This window comes from Mus caroli, unplaced genomic scaffold (genome assembly GCF_978045245.1).
Source record: "Mus caroli unplaced genomic scaffold, Mus_caroli_1 scaffold_6, whole genome shotgun sequence".
NCBI classification, from domain to species: domain Eukaryota; kingdom Metazoa; phylum Chordata; class Mammalia; order Rodentia; family Muridae; genus Mus; species Mus caroli.
In genome coordinates, this window is record NW_028227261.1 from 364,230 (window position 1) to 381,079 (window position 16,850).

Consider the following 16,850-nt stretch of genomic DNA (forward strand, 5'->3'; position numbering starts at 1 on the left):
CCTCAAACACTATGCAGGTGAGTGGGTGGCAAGGAGGCTCCCTGAATCAAGTGTAGGCAGGACCCTCAGCTTAAGTCCTTGCTGTCTCCTCAGGCCTGGTGTCCTGCTTCCAGCAGCTGACGGTGGAGATCTGCTCCAGCAAGATCGCAGTTCTACAGCCATAAACAACATCTAGCCTAGGGTAAACCTGTCATCTCCTTTGAGGTTGCTGGGGGTCTCCAAGTCAGTCACTCCTAATGGGCTCCCTCAACAACTCCTCAAGTCATTGCTTCTACCGACTCTACCAGGATCTGGAACCCCTGCAGCTTCCTAGTATCTCCCGCTGCCCCAGACCTTGAAGGCAAGAGGGGACAATGATGTTGGGAGTCTGGTATCAGTTCCTCGGAGAGCACTGCAGGATGACTGATGGTGCTGTCTCTCCCATAATTTCTTTGTATAAAATCTTTGCAGGGACTTCCAGGTGGCTTTCAGCCAAACCTACTGTGAGTTTTACAGGGTATGGTGGGAGTGAGCCAGCCAATGTCCCTTGTGCTCCTCATATCCCATTGTGGTATTGGAGTGGTGAGCGTGTGGCCATGCAAGCCTTCTCCATGCAGGACTGGATCCTAACTGTGCTTAGAGCAAGACTAGTGGAGCTCAACCTGGAGCAAGAACCAGAGGTGGGTATTATCTCCAGGGACCCATCCTGTCTTTCCTCTGTCCCATCCAAGAGGCAGTGTGACCAAGGTGAACATTCTCTGTCAGGGGCTTAAATACCATGTTGTGGATGAGGCAACGATAGATACACTCTGTGAATGGTTGGAGAGATCCAGGGCTAGGGTTGGGAACAAGGCCTGTGTGGTTAACCACTCTCACCTTTCCTGAGGTGGTTGAATAGAAGAGGCAGTTCCACACAGTCCTGCTCATAGGTGGCGTCGAGTAGGCCCCGATGGACTAACTACCTGTCGTTCCACAGGAGCACTACGCCATGGGCAGCCTCTGGAAACTAGTTTGGCTCATCTGTCCTCTGTGCTGGAGTTGGGTGTCACCGTCCTGGCCCTTTGTTTCCACTGGCTCTGCTGTGAGGAAATTGTCCTGGCTGGGAGTCAGTACGGCTTCAGGGAAGCCCACGTTTCCATCTAGGCCAGCCCAAGACCTCCACCCCAAGGTTCAGTGGGAGACGTTGAAGGTCATCAGGAGATAAGCTTACACAGACGCTCCCAGGATCCTTGGAGGACCTGTTTCAGTGTAAGAACTGAACTAAACTCCAGGCTCTTGAGATTTTTGTTCATTTTTTGAGATGGTTTCTCTGTGTGGTGCGGGAACCAGACTGGCTCCAACCTTAGATATTCTTATTCCTATGCCTCCCAAGTACTGGGATTAAAGGTTTATACCACCATCCCCAGAGCTAACAACTGAACTAACCCAGTAGTGCCATCCATTCCCTCAGCATAATTTTGGGAGCTGTAGCAGCAGTGGGCTCCCTAGTTTCCCTGAGTGAGCCGGACTAGCAATTTGAGGGCCCAGAAAGCAGTAACATCTGACCCATGCAGAAACTAAGTATATCCAACATGCCAGGGACGCTATTTACCCACCTGTCCTACCAGGTGATGGTCCCTAGGGTTGAGGGGAATCCCAAGAAAGGGCTGTGAAGTTTCCCGTCTCTATACTTGAAATTTCTGGATATGAGCATGTATCCATTCATGTTCATTTGTGTGAAGAGGTACTTCTACACAGGGGAGTCTGTTTGATATCACATTTGTCTGTATATGTTGCACACACACACACACAATCAAACAGAGCCTGAATTGGTTTTGAGGCAGGAATAAAAAAGTAAAGCCAGGCCAAGACATCTGCTGACCTTGGGCTGCTCTGCGATATAATCAGTCATTTTCGACTGATGTCTCGCACATACAGCCACCTATATCAGGGTAAGCTACAAACCTCAGAATGTACCTCAGTGACACCTTGGATCAGAGCTCAGCAGATACACTGCCGGTAAGGGACAGTGGGTCAGAGCAGGGAATGTGAGCCCCAGCTATTCTTGCTGAGTGCGTTCCTCCTGATCCCTTTCAGCGGATAGAGTCGAATTCAGGGAAAGGCAGAGAGAGAGGAGAAAACAGAGAACAGGAGCGGAGAATGTCAGTTGTCAGTTTTTCTCAAAGGGCCAGGCCCCTGTTCGCTTGTCTGGGTTTTATCCTCTTGGGAAGGGACAACGTCGGGACTCTGCTTCAGGCTGTGCCCAGACAAACATTCAGCTGAGACAGAGCCAAGCGAGGCTTGGTACGGCAATGAGCAGGCAGCGGGCGCAAGCGGCAGAGATTTATTAAGTGAGTGTGATCAGAGCAGGAAGGAGTGGGGTCCTGCCAGCCCAAAGGTGGCAGGGTAGGTGGTGGGCAGAGCTCAAGCAGGAGGAAGAAGCTGATTCTGCTCTTTAGGGCCACAGCCATCAAGCAAGGGAGTCAGAGGCCCTGATCCAGTGCCTACATTACTGTCCATGGATGCTCCCAGGGCAGTGTTTGCATAGTGACCAGCTGAGTGCCCTTGACCTAGCCAAGGGCCCCATAGTATGCAGAGGGGCCCAGCCTCTGTCCTGGGACTCCTCCAGAAAGAAAGAAATTGAAGGCATTGGTGGGCCCCCCACATAAGGGACCACTGGACCTATCAGAGGCCCAGCCCAAGGAGTGAAGCTTGGGGGCAGGGCAGGGGGGAAATCTATGTGGGCCTCCCCAGCAGCAGGCAGAGCTGGGATCAGGATGGTCCTTGAGCGTCCACAGAAAAAAGACGCAGACAAAGTCAGAATGAGGTTGTTGTAGAAAATCCTCTCAGTCAGTAACAAAGAACACTGGGCACAGGGTGGAGAGTACCAGCTGCTTTAGGCATGGGCGCTGGCCCAGGTAAACCAGACAGTGCCTCTGGAGGAGGCAGGGGTGGACTTGAGCCCTCAGGCACAAGGACCCAAGTGGCCAGCCACGTGGCTTTGGGACGCCTGCGTCCAGGCTGGGTGGAAGACCTGGGCCAAAGCTCCACCTCCCAGCACCATCAAAGCCCAACCCAGATGCTGGGGTCACTGAGCAAGGTACTCAGGGTGAGTCCCTGGGTGGGCTGCCAATCCTGCCAGGGAAGGTGCTGGTGGCCAGCCACCAGCCCTAGGCTGGAGGAAGGACCTAGCTAGCAGGCCAGGGTTTGGGGGCAGTAAACATAGGGGCACAAGTTGAAACAGGCCCTGAGGGCAGTGGGGCACAGGGTGACATCATGGACAGCCCAGGCCCCCGAAGGAAGGACCACCTGAAGACAGGTTCCCCCAGGTGAAATGAGGGGCACCAGACGAGATGCAGCACCCACAAGTGTGAGGCTTCAAAAGATGTAGTGCTTGGGTTCCTGTCTTCTGGCTGAGCATCAGAGCAGCCGGAAGGAGGGAAAAGCAGGAGAGTGAGGACTCCAGGAAGACCAGGGTCCTGGGCTGTTGGGATGAGCCCACAGTTGTCACAGGCAGGGCTGTGGCTAGATGAGGGGCTAGGGTCTTCAGGGACATGCAAGATTTCTGGGCCGGGTAGGCTGGGGTCAGGGTAGGGATCCCGCAGCTGCCCGGCCTTTCAGGTCCTAGCTTTCCTCCAAGTGGAGGCCAATGAACTCCTGGATGCACCGGCGGTACTGCAGCTCTGTAGGACTGCTGCCTGGCAGGGGTCCTGGCTGACCAGGGGGCGCCTCAGCTTCTCTCATCTCCTCAGCCATGCGGGCCAGGCGAAGCCTGGGGTTGGGGAACAGTGTAAGGTGATTCTATCCCCACACAGTCTCTGTCTCTTTTCAAGCGACTGTGCCCCCCAGGACCCTGCCAGACTCACAATGTGACAATGTCAGCATTCGCTGCTTGAACTGCGATGGTCAGTGGGTCCTGCTGCTCCTGGTCCAGGGCATGCTGGTCAGCCCCCCGCTTCAGGAACAGACAGACCTGGCTGGGGTGGGGTGGGGTGGGGTAGAGGAGCTTATTGGAATGGGTTGGAGGTGAGGGACAGTAACACAAGAGAGACCCAAAAAACTCACCCAGTACGGCCCAAGAGTGTAGCATGGTGCAAGGGGGCCCGGCCAAGGCTGTCTCTTTGGTTCACATCAGCTCCGTTTTGCAGAAGGAACTCACAGACAATCAAGGAGCCCTGGAGAGCCAGGGAAATTAGACTGAACTAAGAAAGGACACTGGTAGGGCCTATGAACCCTGACCTCCTGCCATGAGCACCCCCAAACAGGAACAATCCTGATCTCTATCTAGAACAATAAAATGCACACGTAGGTATGCAGTCTTGTTCTTCATACAAGCCCTGCCTGTGCTCACCCCTAGCACAGCCTGCACCAATGGGGTCTTGCCCTCATCTGCTGCATCAGCCCAGTTGACTTCAGCTCCATGGGCCAGCGCTGCAGCCAGTGCTGGGAGGTCACGGGTACGAGCTGCTTGATGTGCCAGCAGCCCAGGATGCAGCAGCCCAGGATGCAGCTCACGCACATCTGCCAAGCTCCAGGCCTCTGCTTCTCCATCGACCTCACTGCTGGACTCCTCGGACTCGGCACCCTCTGTGGGAGGGTGAAGGACAGGGAACTGAAACCCTCAAGGGTGTTGGCATGGTGGGCTATATGGAGGCAGAGAGGCACACACCCACCTTCCTCGGTGACACTGTCCACCACTGAGCCTGTGCCGAAGGCAAGAACATCTGAACTGCCATCAGAGCTGCCTCCTAGACCACTGTCACTGCTTAGACCTGTAGGACCACAAGAAAGGGAACCCTTAGCGTTGGGGGTGGTGGTGTCCCAGAACAGTGGAGAAAAAGCTGAAGCCCCACCCACCCTTTACTGGAATCTCCCCTTCAGGGACTAGCCCTTACTGCAAATACCTGCCTAGGCTGAAAGGAAAGTAGAGAAAACCAAGCAATAACTCAGAGGGGCAGGAGAAGCCCACCCTGCCCAGTGTAACCCAGAATGTGGCCTCCCAGCCCTCTGGGTTTTTTTTTTGTTTTTTTTTGTTTTTTTTTTTTTTTTGTGGTTTTTCGAGACAGGGTTTCTCTGTGTAGCTCTGGTCCTGGAACTCACTTTATAGACCAGGCTGGCCTCGAACTCAGAAATCCGCCTGCCTCTGCCTCCCGAGTGCTGGGATTAAAGGTGTGCGCCACCACGCCCGGCTGCCCTCTGGGTTTTAAAGCCAGGTCTACACTCAGGCAGCAGGAGAAGCTATAGGGCCTGACTTAGGGTTGGTACTACAGCGCCCTCTGCTGCCAATCCCATTAGTGCAGGCACATGCAATTGCTCCTTACACACAAACACACACACACACACACACACACACACATACACACACACACACACACACACACACACACGTCACACTTCACACTTTTTTTTTTCCTGAGAGATGACCTTACAAATGTACCCAGGATGGCCTCAGATTCACTATTTAGCACAGGACGGCCTTGAATCCATTACAATCCCCCTGTCTCAGCCTCTGAGTGTTGAGTTATAGGTGTAAATGCATCATGCCTGGCTTCCACAAATTATTGACAATTGTGTGCTCAACCCCAAATTGGTGATCAAGGTAACTCTACCCCAGTGATTCTCAACATTCCTAATGCTGAAGCCCTTTAATACAGTTCCTCGTGTTGTGGTGACTGACCTCTCCTACCTATAAAATTATTTCATTGCTATTTTATAACTATAATTTTGCTAGTTATGAATCATGATGTAAATATCTGATACTCAAGATATCTGATGTGTGAACCCAAAGGAGTAGAGACCCAAAAGGTGAGAACTTTTTCTTTTTCCCTTTGGGTGTTTTTCCAGTCTTGACCCTCTGTGGCATCACCACCCTGTCCTGTCTCATCAAGTTCTTGAATGTCATCTACAGTTGTAGAGGAGCCCGGTCATTTCTCTCATGTTACTTGGCTGAGGGTGGGATATGGCCCTTGGGGGACACAGAGCATGGGAAGGGACTCGCTCACAGCACTCACTGCGTGGACCAGCCCCAGCAGCCCCTGCATCAAAGTAGGAGAAGAGGGAGTCCAGCTCATCAGGGCAGAAGAGGGAGTCTCGGCGGAACTTGCGCTCCATAGTAGCAGCTGCAGGGATAGGGCACACGTTCAGATGGAGAAACTGAGGCTAGGATTGGGGAAATACCTCAGGTTGTGCTGAGACAGGCAGAGCTCCAAGGTGCCCCTGTGAAGCCCTGCTTCCAGCCTACCCAGCCCCACCGTAACATTGAGGGTTGGTGGCTCTTTCCAGGGCTGCACTGAGCCTATCCCCAAACCTGCCCAGGTACATGAGCTCAGGTGCAGCTTCTGGCAGCCCTCCCACCTGAGGACAAAGCAGCGACGGAGGGCAGGACGGGCTCAAGCCGGACCTTGCGGCGGGTAGTGGGGGCGTGGGGGGAGCTGTGAGGGCGCTGGCACTTCTGTGCCCTCCAGCGTCTTGGAGGTTCCCGGGCTGGTGCAGAAGTCAACTTCCGTAGAAACTTCTTTTCAACATATTTGTCCTTGATCCATGCCTCTTTGTCCTGCCTGGACCAGAGGTGAACATGAGACTGCATCCACAGGCTTGGGACTCCCAAAGCCAAGCTGGCTGCCCTCAACCTCACCTGGAACTACTGGCTGTGGGTTTCCTAACGCCTGGGCCCTCACACTGGGCTTCATAGATCTGGTTCATGGTGCTGTTTCCAAGCTCACACATCAGCTGTGGGGCACAGTGTATGTGGATGTTAGTCCAAGTTCAAAGACCTAAATCCTACCCATGACTCCTTGGGGCTCCAGCAGGCTTCATCTTCAAGAGCCTTTCACACACCTTTAGTAGCTCTGGCTCCCAGGAATCCAGTGTCAGGGATCGTACCTTAGAGCAGTGGACACCCAAGCTCCTAGACAGAAAGAGGAGAGAAATGGACCAAAGTGTGGCTCTATCCAGAACCTCAGCCAGCCCTGTCCAGTCAGAGTCAAGAAGGACTGACTACCTGTGGATGCCTGAGCACTCAATACAGAGCAGCACACCCAAGTTGATGCTGGCCCAGCGGGGATCTGGCTGGCCACAGTCGCCACACTGGCTGTTGCCAGCCACACTCTGCACACGCTGCAGCACGCTCTCGCCCTTGACTCCACGCTCCCGAGAGTCCGTGGTGGAATCAATGCTACTTGTTGATGGCGATGCTGTACGGTCCAGCCTCTGGTGGATGGTGTGAAGAGCCACTCAGCCCTTCAGGAGCTTGTCTCAACTCCCCAGAAGACCCCCAGTTAGAAGGGTCAGCACAGGCTAGGGCCCCTCAAACACAAATCTGCATGCATGTATACACATGCAAACACTGCACATACACACATGCACAAATTGCCTGCACAAGCATGAATGTAGCCTACAAGAGCTGTCTCTGAGGTACATATACACATGTGGAAGCAGAGAAGCAGTGCACCTCACTGTAGCAGCTATCTGGACTTTCCCGGTAGGCAGAGGCGATGCTAGCCTGCACAGCTTGAACCCAAGCCTGTCGCAGCTTCTCGGAGTCAGCCTGCAGCATACAGCTCCTGTAGGGAGGAGCTGGTCAGCCTGGGTAAGCAAGGCTTTCCCCAACCCTTCCTGGGGCTGGGCCTCCTCACTTGGTAGGTGACACAACTTCAAAGCAGAACCTCCGTTCAATGTCCTCACATGGTTTCACAGAGCATAGGCGTAGGTCATCTACCACCACAGTCAGTGCATCCTGTGGGCAGTACAAGCTTGTCACTCTCATACCCATTTTTTCCTTTATCTTAGACTCAAGCAATGTGTCTCAAACTCCCTGCCCCCCTGACCTTTTGGACTCAGTGCCTGTTTGTATCCTCAGCCCTGTGCCAATTATCTACTAAGCAGCCTGGCCCATAGTCTGGATGGGGTCTGCCCAAAAGTGACCCTGTCCCCCAGAATACCTTGAGTTTCTTCTGGTAGACCAGCTGGCTGTTTTGAATGGAGAACCACCGTCTGAGTGAGGAGGATGGGAGACGGGAGGTCAGGCAGAGCTGGCTCCACATCCAGTCTGCCCTCAGCCCTGTCTGAGGAAGGCCCTTACCGGTTCCATGTCTTGAAGGCATTGCTGGCTCTCTTGAAGAGATAGCCCTCCATTACCACACCACTTGGTGCATCCACATCAAACTCCACTTTGGGTTCATCATAGGAAAAATCCTAAGGAAGACAGAGCTGGCCCTTGGGGAGCGCCCATCCTTGAGGACCCATCTCCTCCCAAGCCCACCCCAAACAAAAAGCTAAAGTGAGGCACATGCTCAGGGAAGCTCTGTCCACCACAACAATTTCCTGACCAAGCAAGGCCCTTTGTCCAAAGACACTATGGGAAGATCCCTTGTGTTCACAGCTGGTCCTGAGTACTCCATCCCCCACTACTAAGCTTGTAGGAACAAGCAGGCTATGATCAGGAAGGAAGCTGCATTCCCTGCCCCCCGCCCGCCATTCTAAGTGTTTCATGCATTTTGCCAGCTGGACCTTCTCCAGCTGCCTGACAGAGCTCCATTCAGAAGCCAGAGAGCCTTGGGTGTCCTGTGTGTCCTGTTGTCTGGCAGGCCAGGCCAGTAGAAGGAAGACCTTATCACCTGCTCTCAGCCCGAGCAGGGGAAGGAAGACACAGCTGCCACCATTTCTGTAGGGGGACTGGCTAGATTTATCTTGCTGGTGCCAGCAAGGAGCTGGACTACAGGTTCCTCCCAAAATGCAGCAGGAACACTGAGGTAGGGAGGTGTCCTCGGTGCTGAAACACCCCAGAAAGGGGGGGGAGGGCTGAATAGCCCCATGTGTATAACCCAGAGTTCAGTTCTCTTACCTGCAGGAGTGTCTGAAACCCAAGCAAGCGGGAGGAAAAAGAGAAAGAGAGAATCAGTGAATGATGACCCTACTTCCAAACACTGTTAGGTTCTTTTATCCCACTGCAGCCAATCTCTGCTCTGTGGGGAGGGTAGTTGGGACCACTGTCCAGCAGTTGAGCAAAGGCCCCAGAAAAAGCCAACAACTAATCTCAACCTGTGGGTCATGACCTCTTTGGGAGTCACATATCAGATATCTTGTATATCAGATGTCTATATTATAATTTACATTACATTTAAATTACAATCCATAACAAAATTACAGTAGCAATGAAATAATGTTATGGCTGGGGGTCACCACAACATGAGGAACTGTATTAAAGGATTACAGCATTAGGAAGGCTAAGAACCACTGCTCTAAGGAGTGAGGTTCCAGGTCCCAGCTCCAGCCCCTCCATCTATCAGGCTCACTATATTGATGCCCTTAAAGACAGAGCCCCTCCCTCTGCTGCAGTAGAGCAGATTCAGCTGGCAGTTGCTACAAGGCCTAATAGGTAGCAAGTGGCTAGTCTTGGGAATAAGGGTAGAGTTTGTGGGCCTGTCTCCTGGTGCCCCAGATCAGAGGTGTGAAGTAATGGCCTTTAATGACGTTCTCCCATAGTTAGGGCCTCACCCGTTGCTGGATGGCAGCATGCTTGCGCTCCATCTCTCGCTTTTCCACTGCAGAGTCGATCACAAGCTGGTCCAACTGTGGGGAGAGCATCACAGGGGGGCAGTAGACCCCTTCCTAAGACCTCAACCAGGAGCCCCCCACCAAAGGCTCAGTCACTGAGCCACTCCTGTAGACTCACCTCAGTTGCCAGCTTCTTCATGTAGGGGTCCAGCTGATGTAGAAGGCTATATCCCTGCTGGAAGAAGCTGTACTGGGCATGCATGAAAGACAGCATCTGCGAGTGAGAGTAGAGCCCAAGTAAGACCGAGCTTCCACTGCTCAAACAATGCCCATGGGCATCCCCCAACACAAGCACTCACAGAATCTAAGATTTCAAACTTCTTCTTGGCCTGGAGGACATTGATCTGCCAGAGGAAGAGCAAACATAGCAGGTGTCAGGGCCCAGAAGCCTATGGCCTGTACATTTCCAGAACCCACCTGGACCGCTTATAGTTCTAAAACCCTCAAAGCCTCTGCCCCCTACTGACTACCCTACCTCCAGGCTTTGCTGGGTTATCATCCCTACCCATTGGACAAGTCACATCTCTGCTGCCCCACAGCTAACCTGGAGCACATAGTCCAGTGCCAAGTGGCGGAAGCACTTCCGGGTGAGAGTGAGGGCACCTGTGGCCTCCTCTACTTCATGGGGCCGGTGCCTTGGGGCTTGGGCATTCCTCACCAAGGACAACTCCATGTCCTCTCGCACTTTGTCAAACTGCTTCTTTGTCTCTTTGAACTTCCGCACATCCCTGGGTGCCAGCCAATATAGATGCCAAGAATCAGAGGTCAGAAAAGGAGTGCATAGTATGTTTTAGATATTCTGGGCTCTCTCTCTTTCTCTCTTACCACATATCCCCCAGTGGCTCCTGAGCAGGGTCATTTTCCTTATCCCCCTCTCCTGGATTCTACCAAACATTTTCTTCCCTCTTCCCTGCTCTAGGATTCGCCAGCCCCCTCACCAGCCTGTCTACTCTAGACTCCAGTTCATGTGCCAAATGTCAGTCAACCTGCATCTCCTCTAGGGTATGGGGATAAACTACAATTCCACCCTCGCCTGTCCATCCCATCTCCCTGTCTTTGCCCCTGTTGGTTGAACCTCCTGTCAGAGGGCAAAGGCCCCTGACAGCTTGAATCCTTGGCCAAGGACCTGCTGCCCTTCTTATCCTGAAGATGGAATATGGAATTCAACTTTCACCATGGCACTTGGCTATGGGGCTGGGGGCTTCTGATTCTGGTCACTTACTCTTTGACAAAGTTGTGGAGCTGCTGCCGCACCGATCTCTGTGCCTGGTCAAACAGGATCTGGGATAAAGGCAGAGTGAAGGTTAGTAGGGTCACTACCAACAGGGCCCCGAAGACAAAGTCCCATCACCTACCAGGTGAGAATTGGGATCCCTGCCCATCTCTTCCTGGGCCCCAGCTCTCTACAGAAAACACTAGGTAGAGCCTGCCATGTACCAGGGTGGCCTCTTGGGGGCCAGAGGTAACAGCTGTAGCCACTTGCTCATCTTCCCACCTGGCTCTTAGCCAGTCTGGAGACCAATGTGATGGCAGGCAGGCTTCTAAACTCCACCTTCGATATCTGCATGGGTGGCCTCAAGGCTGATTACCAGCAACAAGAAGAACTCAGAGCAGAGAGTTCCCATAGGGCCTAGCTTGGGGAAGGTAGTAGTTGACTGGAACCACTGATGAACTAACATGATTTCCTATCAGCCCACACACATATTCCTGACCCACAATGACACATGGAGGAAGGCTGAGCCAGATCAGGGGTAGAAAGACAGACTGGTAGCTGCCAGGATGAACTATCCCAAGCTGTTTAATTTCTGAGATTCCCCTGGTCTGGCCAAATGAAGACTCCTTGTTTAGTCTGGGATGCTAGTTCCCAGGCCATGGTCTACCCCTACTGCACTGAGACTTGGCATGTTGTATGTGTCTACTCACATCAACACTGGGGCCTTATGAGGTTACCACACCCTGCCTGGATAGCAGTGAGGCTGACATGCAGAAATAAGTTGTCCTGGGATGGAAAGCTCTGCCCAACTTGGGGTAAAGAAGAAACTTCCAAGGCTCTACCACACCCCGCTAATTTCAGGTCAAAGTTGTGTACTGCCTCTTCTGCCTTAGGACATAGTCTGGTCACAGCTGGGGACATGGTAGTCCCCCTGCAAAACATCCCTCACACTGATTTATAGACTTGGGGTTGCTACCATGACTATAGGTTAAAGAGCAGAACATGGCTTTTCTCACTCATGGCCATGCTACCTAAGAACCAGTCAGCTTTACTCTTGTCTAGGCAGAGCCTTTGAGATACATAGCATATTTTCAGATAGAAGTGGAAACCTCACGTTCCCCATGGGGCTCACCGTGTGATAGTTGACCATCTCCTGTAGGCTGTCTCCAAACCTCTGCAGACATTCCTTAAGAAAAGTAAGGGGAAGTTCACAATGGGGTGACCATGTAGGTAGTATCTCCTTCAAGTCCCTAAAGACTTTCTCTGCCCACAGGTTAGGGTTAGATGTACTGAAGAAGAGCGCAGACCACCCAATGCTCATGATCTAGACACCCCTTAGGGGGCTTTCTCCCTTCCCCCACCACACCATACTGGTGCCTCACCGAGATGACGGTGTCACCCTGGCACTGCTGAGACAGGTCTCGGACGCCGCTCACAAAGAGCCTGTTGGTGGTGACATAGGCTTTGCCGGCTTCGATCATGCCACTGCACAGTTTGACCAGCTACAAGTGGGACAGAATGGGCAAAATGAGGGCCTGACAGTTTCTCCAAGCTGGTAACTCAGATCTGCCACAAGGCCAGGCCAGAGAGGATACACTTTCAGCCAGGAACAGCCAGAATTTAACTCAGGCCCATTAACATCCAGACATAGCTGCCCCTCTTCAGTTCAGGGCTAGGGACAGACTCTATCATCTACATGGTATTCAGAGGATCATCTAGAAGGAGAGATTGGTGTTCCCCTCCCCATCACACTAGGCACAGCAAACACAGCAGCTGTTTTCCAACCAATAGGCATCTCAGACACAGGCAGCTATACCTGGAGTCATCCCATAGTCATCCCATAGTCATCCAGGCTGGGCTTGGAGTGTGCACAGTAGTGTTGGGCACTCTATGTACCACCAGCTCTGTCTCTTACCTTGTCCAGTTTAGCCTCAATCTCAACCACATCTGTTTCTACCTCATCGATAGTTGCCCTGCAACAAGAATTGGGTGGTTAGATCAGTTGGAGTTTAATTTTCTGTTGCATCCCCCCAGGGGTTTTGTTGCCAGAATGGGGCTCCAGGAAACTGAGGCTGAGAGCGGTAAACACCTTTCCTGCCCGATGGACATAACTGGGACCCAGGTCCAGCACTTTGGAGCTACCCAGAGCAGGCTGAAGCCACCCGCTCTTGCCACATGGGCTACCACATGATATCACATACACACACACTACAGTATAACTATGCCCCATGAGCCAAGGGTTAACATGTCCATATTTCCTAAGCACAATAATGCTGAAGTCTCATGATGTGGTGTTGGTGCCCATGATAGTCCTCTCTGGGGCTCAGAGTTGAGCTTTGACTCCATCTGGACAGCCCCTTCTCACTGAAAAGAGCCTGGTCCCTTACTTCTTTGCTTCAACTGCAGGCCAATTTGGCCTGCAGCTAGATGACCCTAAAACAGTTGGTTATGAACCATCAGCCAAGAGACCTCAAACTCCATCTCTCTCAACCTCAAGACTCCATACAGCTCAGCTCAGTCTAGTCAGAAGAAGAGATGGATCATCAGGTCTCCTTAGAGCTCATTCTCACCAATCCAGCCTGATAAAGAAGATGCCCTGGGGAGGGAGGAGTTAATGATGACATCACCAAGAGAAGCCTGGGAGAATCCCCGGAAGCCAAAGGCAGATGGATCAGGCACGTGACTGCACCCCCCCCTAACTCCAACTTGGGAACAGGAAATAAGGAAATAAGGGCAGGCTCCCAGCAGTCCCCCACCTCATACAACCAGCTCAGCTGGTGAGCTAGGCCCATCTGGCCTGCAAGGGAAGAGGTACCTTGGGAACAAAATAGGCCGAAGGTTTAGACAGACCTCTAGGAACAAGACTTCCACGGGCTGGGGGTTGGGTGTCAGAGGGGAAACCAATTAGTTCTAGCAGCTCCTTACCCCTTTCTGCCCGACTCTTTAGAAAGGAAAGGAGAAAGACCTGTTCTAGAGTTTCTCCTGGGTAAAGGGCGTGAGAAGCATAGTGGCTGAAACACAGTTTCATTTAGAACCTGGGGCTGAAATGGCCAGGCTGCCCTAGCCACGAACCCTCGAAGGTCCTGGCCATCGGCCTCATCCCTTCTTAAGGGCTTAGGCACCGTGAATCCTAAAGCACAGAAGGGACAGGAACAGAGCTGCAGCATCGGAGTGAACCGTGCTGCACAGCCTGTCCGGCTTGGGGGGGGGGGGGGGGAGAGGGAACGTCCTTTATCTAAGCCTAACACAGGCTACCACAGGAGGCTCTGTTCCAGGATTCTGGCTACTATGAGAGCCAGAAGTTCCAGAACACAGATGTAACTATCTGCCTAGGAGAGACCAATTCAGGGCTTCCCCAAGCAGGCCTGACAGCCCAGACAGCTGCATGGAGAGCTGCAGCTGGCCAGGGAGCCAGAAACTGGGAGGGGCTGCAGCAGGAGCTGGCATTTGTATTCACAGGGACAGGGGAACATAGTGGGCAGTTAGTACAAGCTCAAGGGGGACAGCATTCTGTCCTAGGAGTCTCTCAGCACTCCCTTCCTCAGCCAAGGACCTGAGGCATCCCCTCCTGCCCTATGCCTATTTTTTGCCAGCCAGGGACTTCCTCAGCAGCTTGAAGGTTGGGGAGGAGCCCCCTCACCAAAGCCATGACTCAGCGCTTGAAGCCCCACCCAGGGAAGGGCTTGCAGCCAAGGCTGGGCTGGCTTCTCTTCCGGGGCTCCCCTGCACCCCCACCCACAGCTTCAGGGACTATGAGACATTCCTAAGGCTGTCACAAGCCCTTATTCTAGGCCAAGAGTCCCAAAGCAAAACTACCAACGTTTCCAGGTTTGGGTCTAGGCTCCACCTCACTTCCACATCCTTCAGACAGCCCCACCCTGCCTCACCTAAAGGTTCTTGGCCAGAAAGATCAAGTTATAACTTCAGTAACAGCTTAGAGTAGACAAGGTACCCTTCAAACTCATCCAATCACAGCCCACCCCAAACCACCAAGCCAGGTTCCATCACCCCAAGACCAATGTCCAGAGAATCATCCCCAGCATTCCCCTCCTCCACCAGAAGAAATGATGTTAAGCCTAGGCAGCTAGCTGCCACACCTACTGCAGCCCCACAAGTCCAACTGGCTGGCTGTGGCAAAGAAGGGCTAGAGGTGAGTGGATTTCTGCTTAGGCCCAAACCCCTGTACAATGCAGGGTAGAGCCAAGGCTTTGCAGAAAGGGGTAAGGGCAAAAATGAGAGTGCTTCAACTGGGGCCCAGTTCCATGCACTGAGACCTTGGCTAAGATTCCTACCAAGCATGGATGCAGAACTGTGGGGTATCAGAGGCTCTCAGACTACTCCTCTCAATAGAAAACAGGAAAGCATAGTCGACTGCTTTAAGCCCCCTATAGTCAGTGGACACTCTTGGCAAACTCTAACGCTCCAAGGTGTTTCTGGCTGACTATCTTGCAAGGTGGTTTTGCAAAGAGCTGGACTGCTGAGGTAGGCCTTCAGAAGCCCAGCACTCATGTACATATTCGGTCAAGCTCACACGTGCAAAGGCATGAAACATGCTTATACATAAACATGCATACATGTATTAGCACAGGGCATGCAGACATGTGTTCCAGGGATACAGTGCACACTAAAACACACACCTTCATACATTAACATGTGTCTAGTAGTAGCATGGCAAACACGGCTCATGAATCCACAGAGATGTACACACGTGTCCATCCACACTAGGCTATGTGCATGCATCAAGCACACCAACTCCGTATCACAGCTCACCCACACATTCATGTGCACCAAAGGAGGAGCAGAGTGGCAGAACATGCTCCCCCCCCCCGTGTGTGTGTGTGTGTGTGTGTGTGTATGCACATACAGAGGTGGGACACCTCATGAAGGTCTGCAATTTCAAATGACACATAGGATGTACACCATTACTGTCTGCCAAATGCCACTCAATGAAACAGATGTATATCTGTGTGGCCATGTGGTTCACACAGATGTGCATGAGTGTATTCCAGGAAAAATAAAAGAAACAAACCCATAGGTGAATAAGGCCCATACCTAAAGGCCTGGAAACCTAAACACGACTTCCTCATCCCTACAGCCTCTACCCCTTCAGGCTCCTGGGTCACTCATACATCCGTTAACTCTCCCCAAGGTGTCTATCTCAGGCCTTGATGGCTCCAGCTGGTTGCACCCATACACTTCTCTGGACATACGGATCAAGATAGAGACCAAGCAGGGTGCCAGACAATCCTAGCCAGAACTGGACTACAGGGCCAAGGAGGAGCCCAGTACTTGTGGCACACCAGAGCATACACACAAAGAAGGGTGGACAGTTCTAGAGATGGCACTGGACGCAAATGCCCAGTGACACACAGCTGCCCAAGGCAGTCTGAACACTCACCCCCGCGCGCGAGGTGATCAGTACAGGGGAGTCTTTTGTTCCGGTCCCCCGAGGCCGGAGGCGGAGCTGCGCAGCTAGGGGACCGCGACTCCGGCTCCCGCCGGTTTGTTCGTGCCAGGTCTTCTGCTCCGTCCAGGTGGACTTGGAGCGGTCACCATGCTGGACACCCCTTGCCCGCCTCCGGCACAAAGGCGGCTCCCCATCCCCGCCCGCGCCCTACCCCAGGCCCGCAGCACACCTGAAGCGCGGCGAGTCCTTGATGCATTCCTCGAACTCTACCGTCATGGCTGCGGTGAGCGGTGCTCACTGTACCGAGGACCAAGGCGCGTCGAGCGGCATCCCCGGCCCGTAGACCGTACGTTGCGCCCGCGCTGAGCTGCGCTCCGCGCCCGCCCGCCTGCCCGCCTCGGTATGAGGCCGGCGCGCCGCGGCCCCGCCCCGCCTGTCACCGCTGGGGAGCGTCGCCAAAGTCAGCCTCTGCCTGCACCACCCGCTGTCACCTCCGGGGAGCGTCGCTAAAAGCGCCGCTGCATCCCCTTGCATGTCACTGCCCTCTGTCCTCAGCCACCGGGGTCTGGGAGCTGGGCCGGCCTCGGCAGTTGGGCTTCGGAGTGGTTTGGCTCGGTCGCGGGAAAGGGAAGGGCACGGCTCTCCCACTTCAGGCATCACTGCGGTGGTGAACCTCAGAGAGTTTACAAAAACTACATTTGGGAACACTCGGCTGGA

The 16,850-nt window shown here is 53.3% G+C and overlaps 1 protein-coding gene across 1 annotated transcript; it reads right to left on the bottom strand.

The window, feature by feature from the left end:
• Positions 1 to 2,286: 2,286 nt before the first annotated feature.
• On the bottom strand, positions 2,287 to 16,526 carry Acap3 (ArfGAP with coiled-coil, ankyrin repeat and PH domains 3). Its single transcript, XM_021161630.3, has 24 exons — positions 16,363 to 16,526; positions 12,642 to 12,699; positions 12,109 to 12,228; positions 11,859 to 11,912; positions 10,736 to 10,794; positions 10,058 to 10,241; positions 9,813 to 9,857; positions 9,632 to 9,727; positions 9,454 to 9,528; positions 8,801 to 8,812; positions 8,039 to 8,151; positions 7,899 to 7,950; positions 7,593 to 7,693; positions 7,409 to 7,520; positions 6,959 to 7,167; positions 6,796 to 6,865; positions 6,593 to 6,687; positions 6,313 to 6,515; positions 5,970 to 6,077; positions 4,632 to 4,730; positions 4,310 to 4,545; positions 4,024 to 4,133; positions 3,825 to 3,935; positions 2,287 to 3,730 (listed from the first exon to the last, which is right to left on the bottom strand). The coding sequence occupies exons 1-24, from the start codon at positions 16,407 to 16,409 to the stop codon at positions 3,583 to 3,585; spliced, it is 2,517 nt and encodes an 838-aa protein (XP_021017289.1). The 5' UTR covers positions 16,410 to 16,526; the 3' UTR covers positions 2,287 to 3,582.
• Between the last annotated feature and the right edge of the window lie 324 nt (positions 16,527 to 16,850).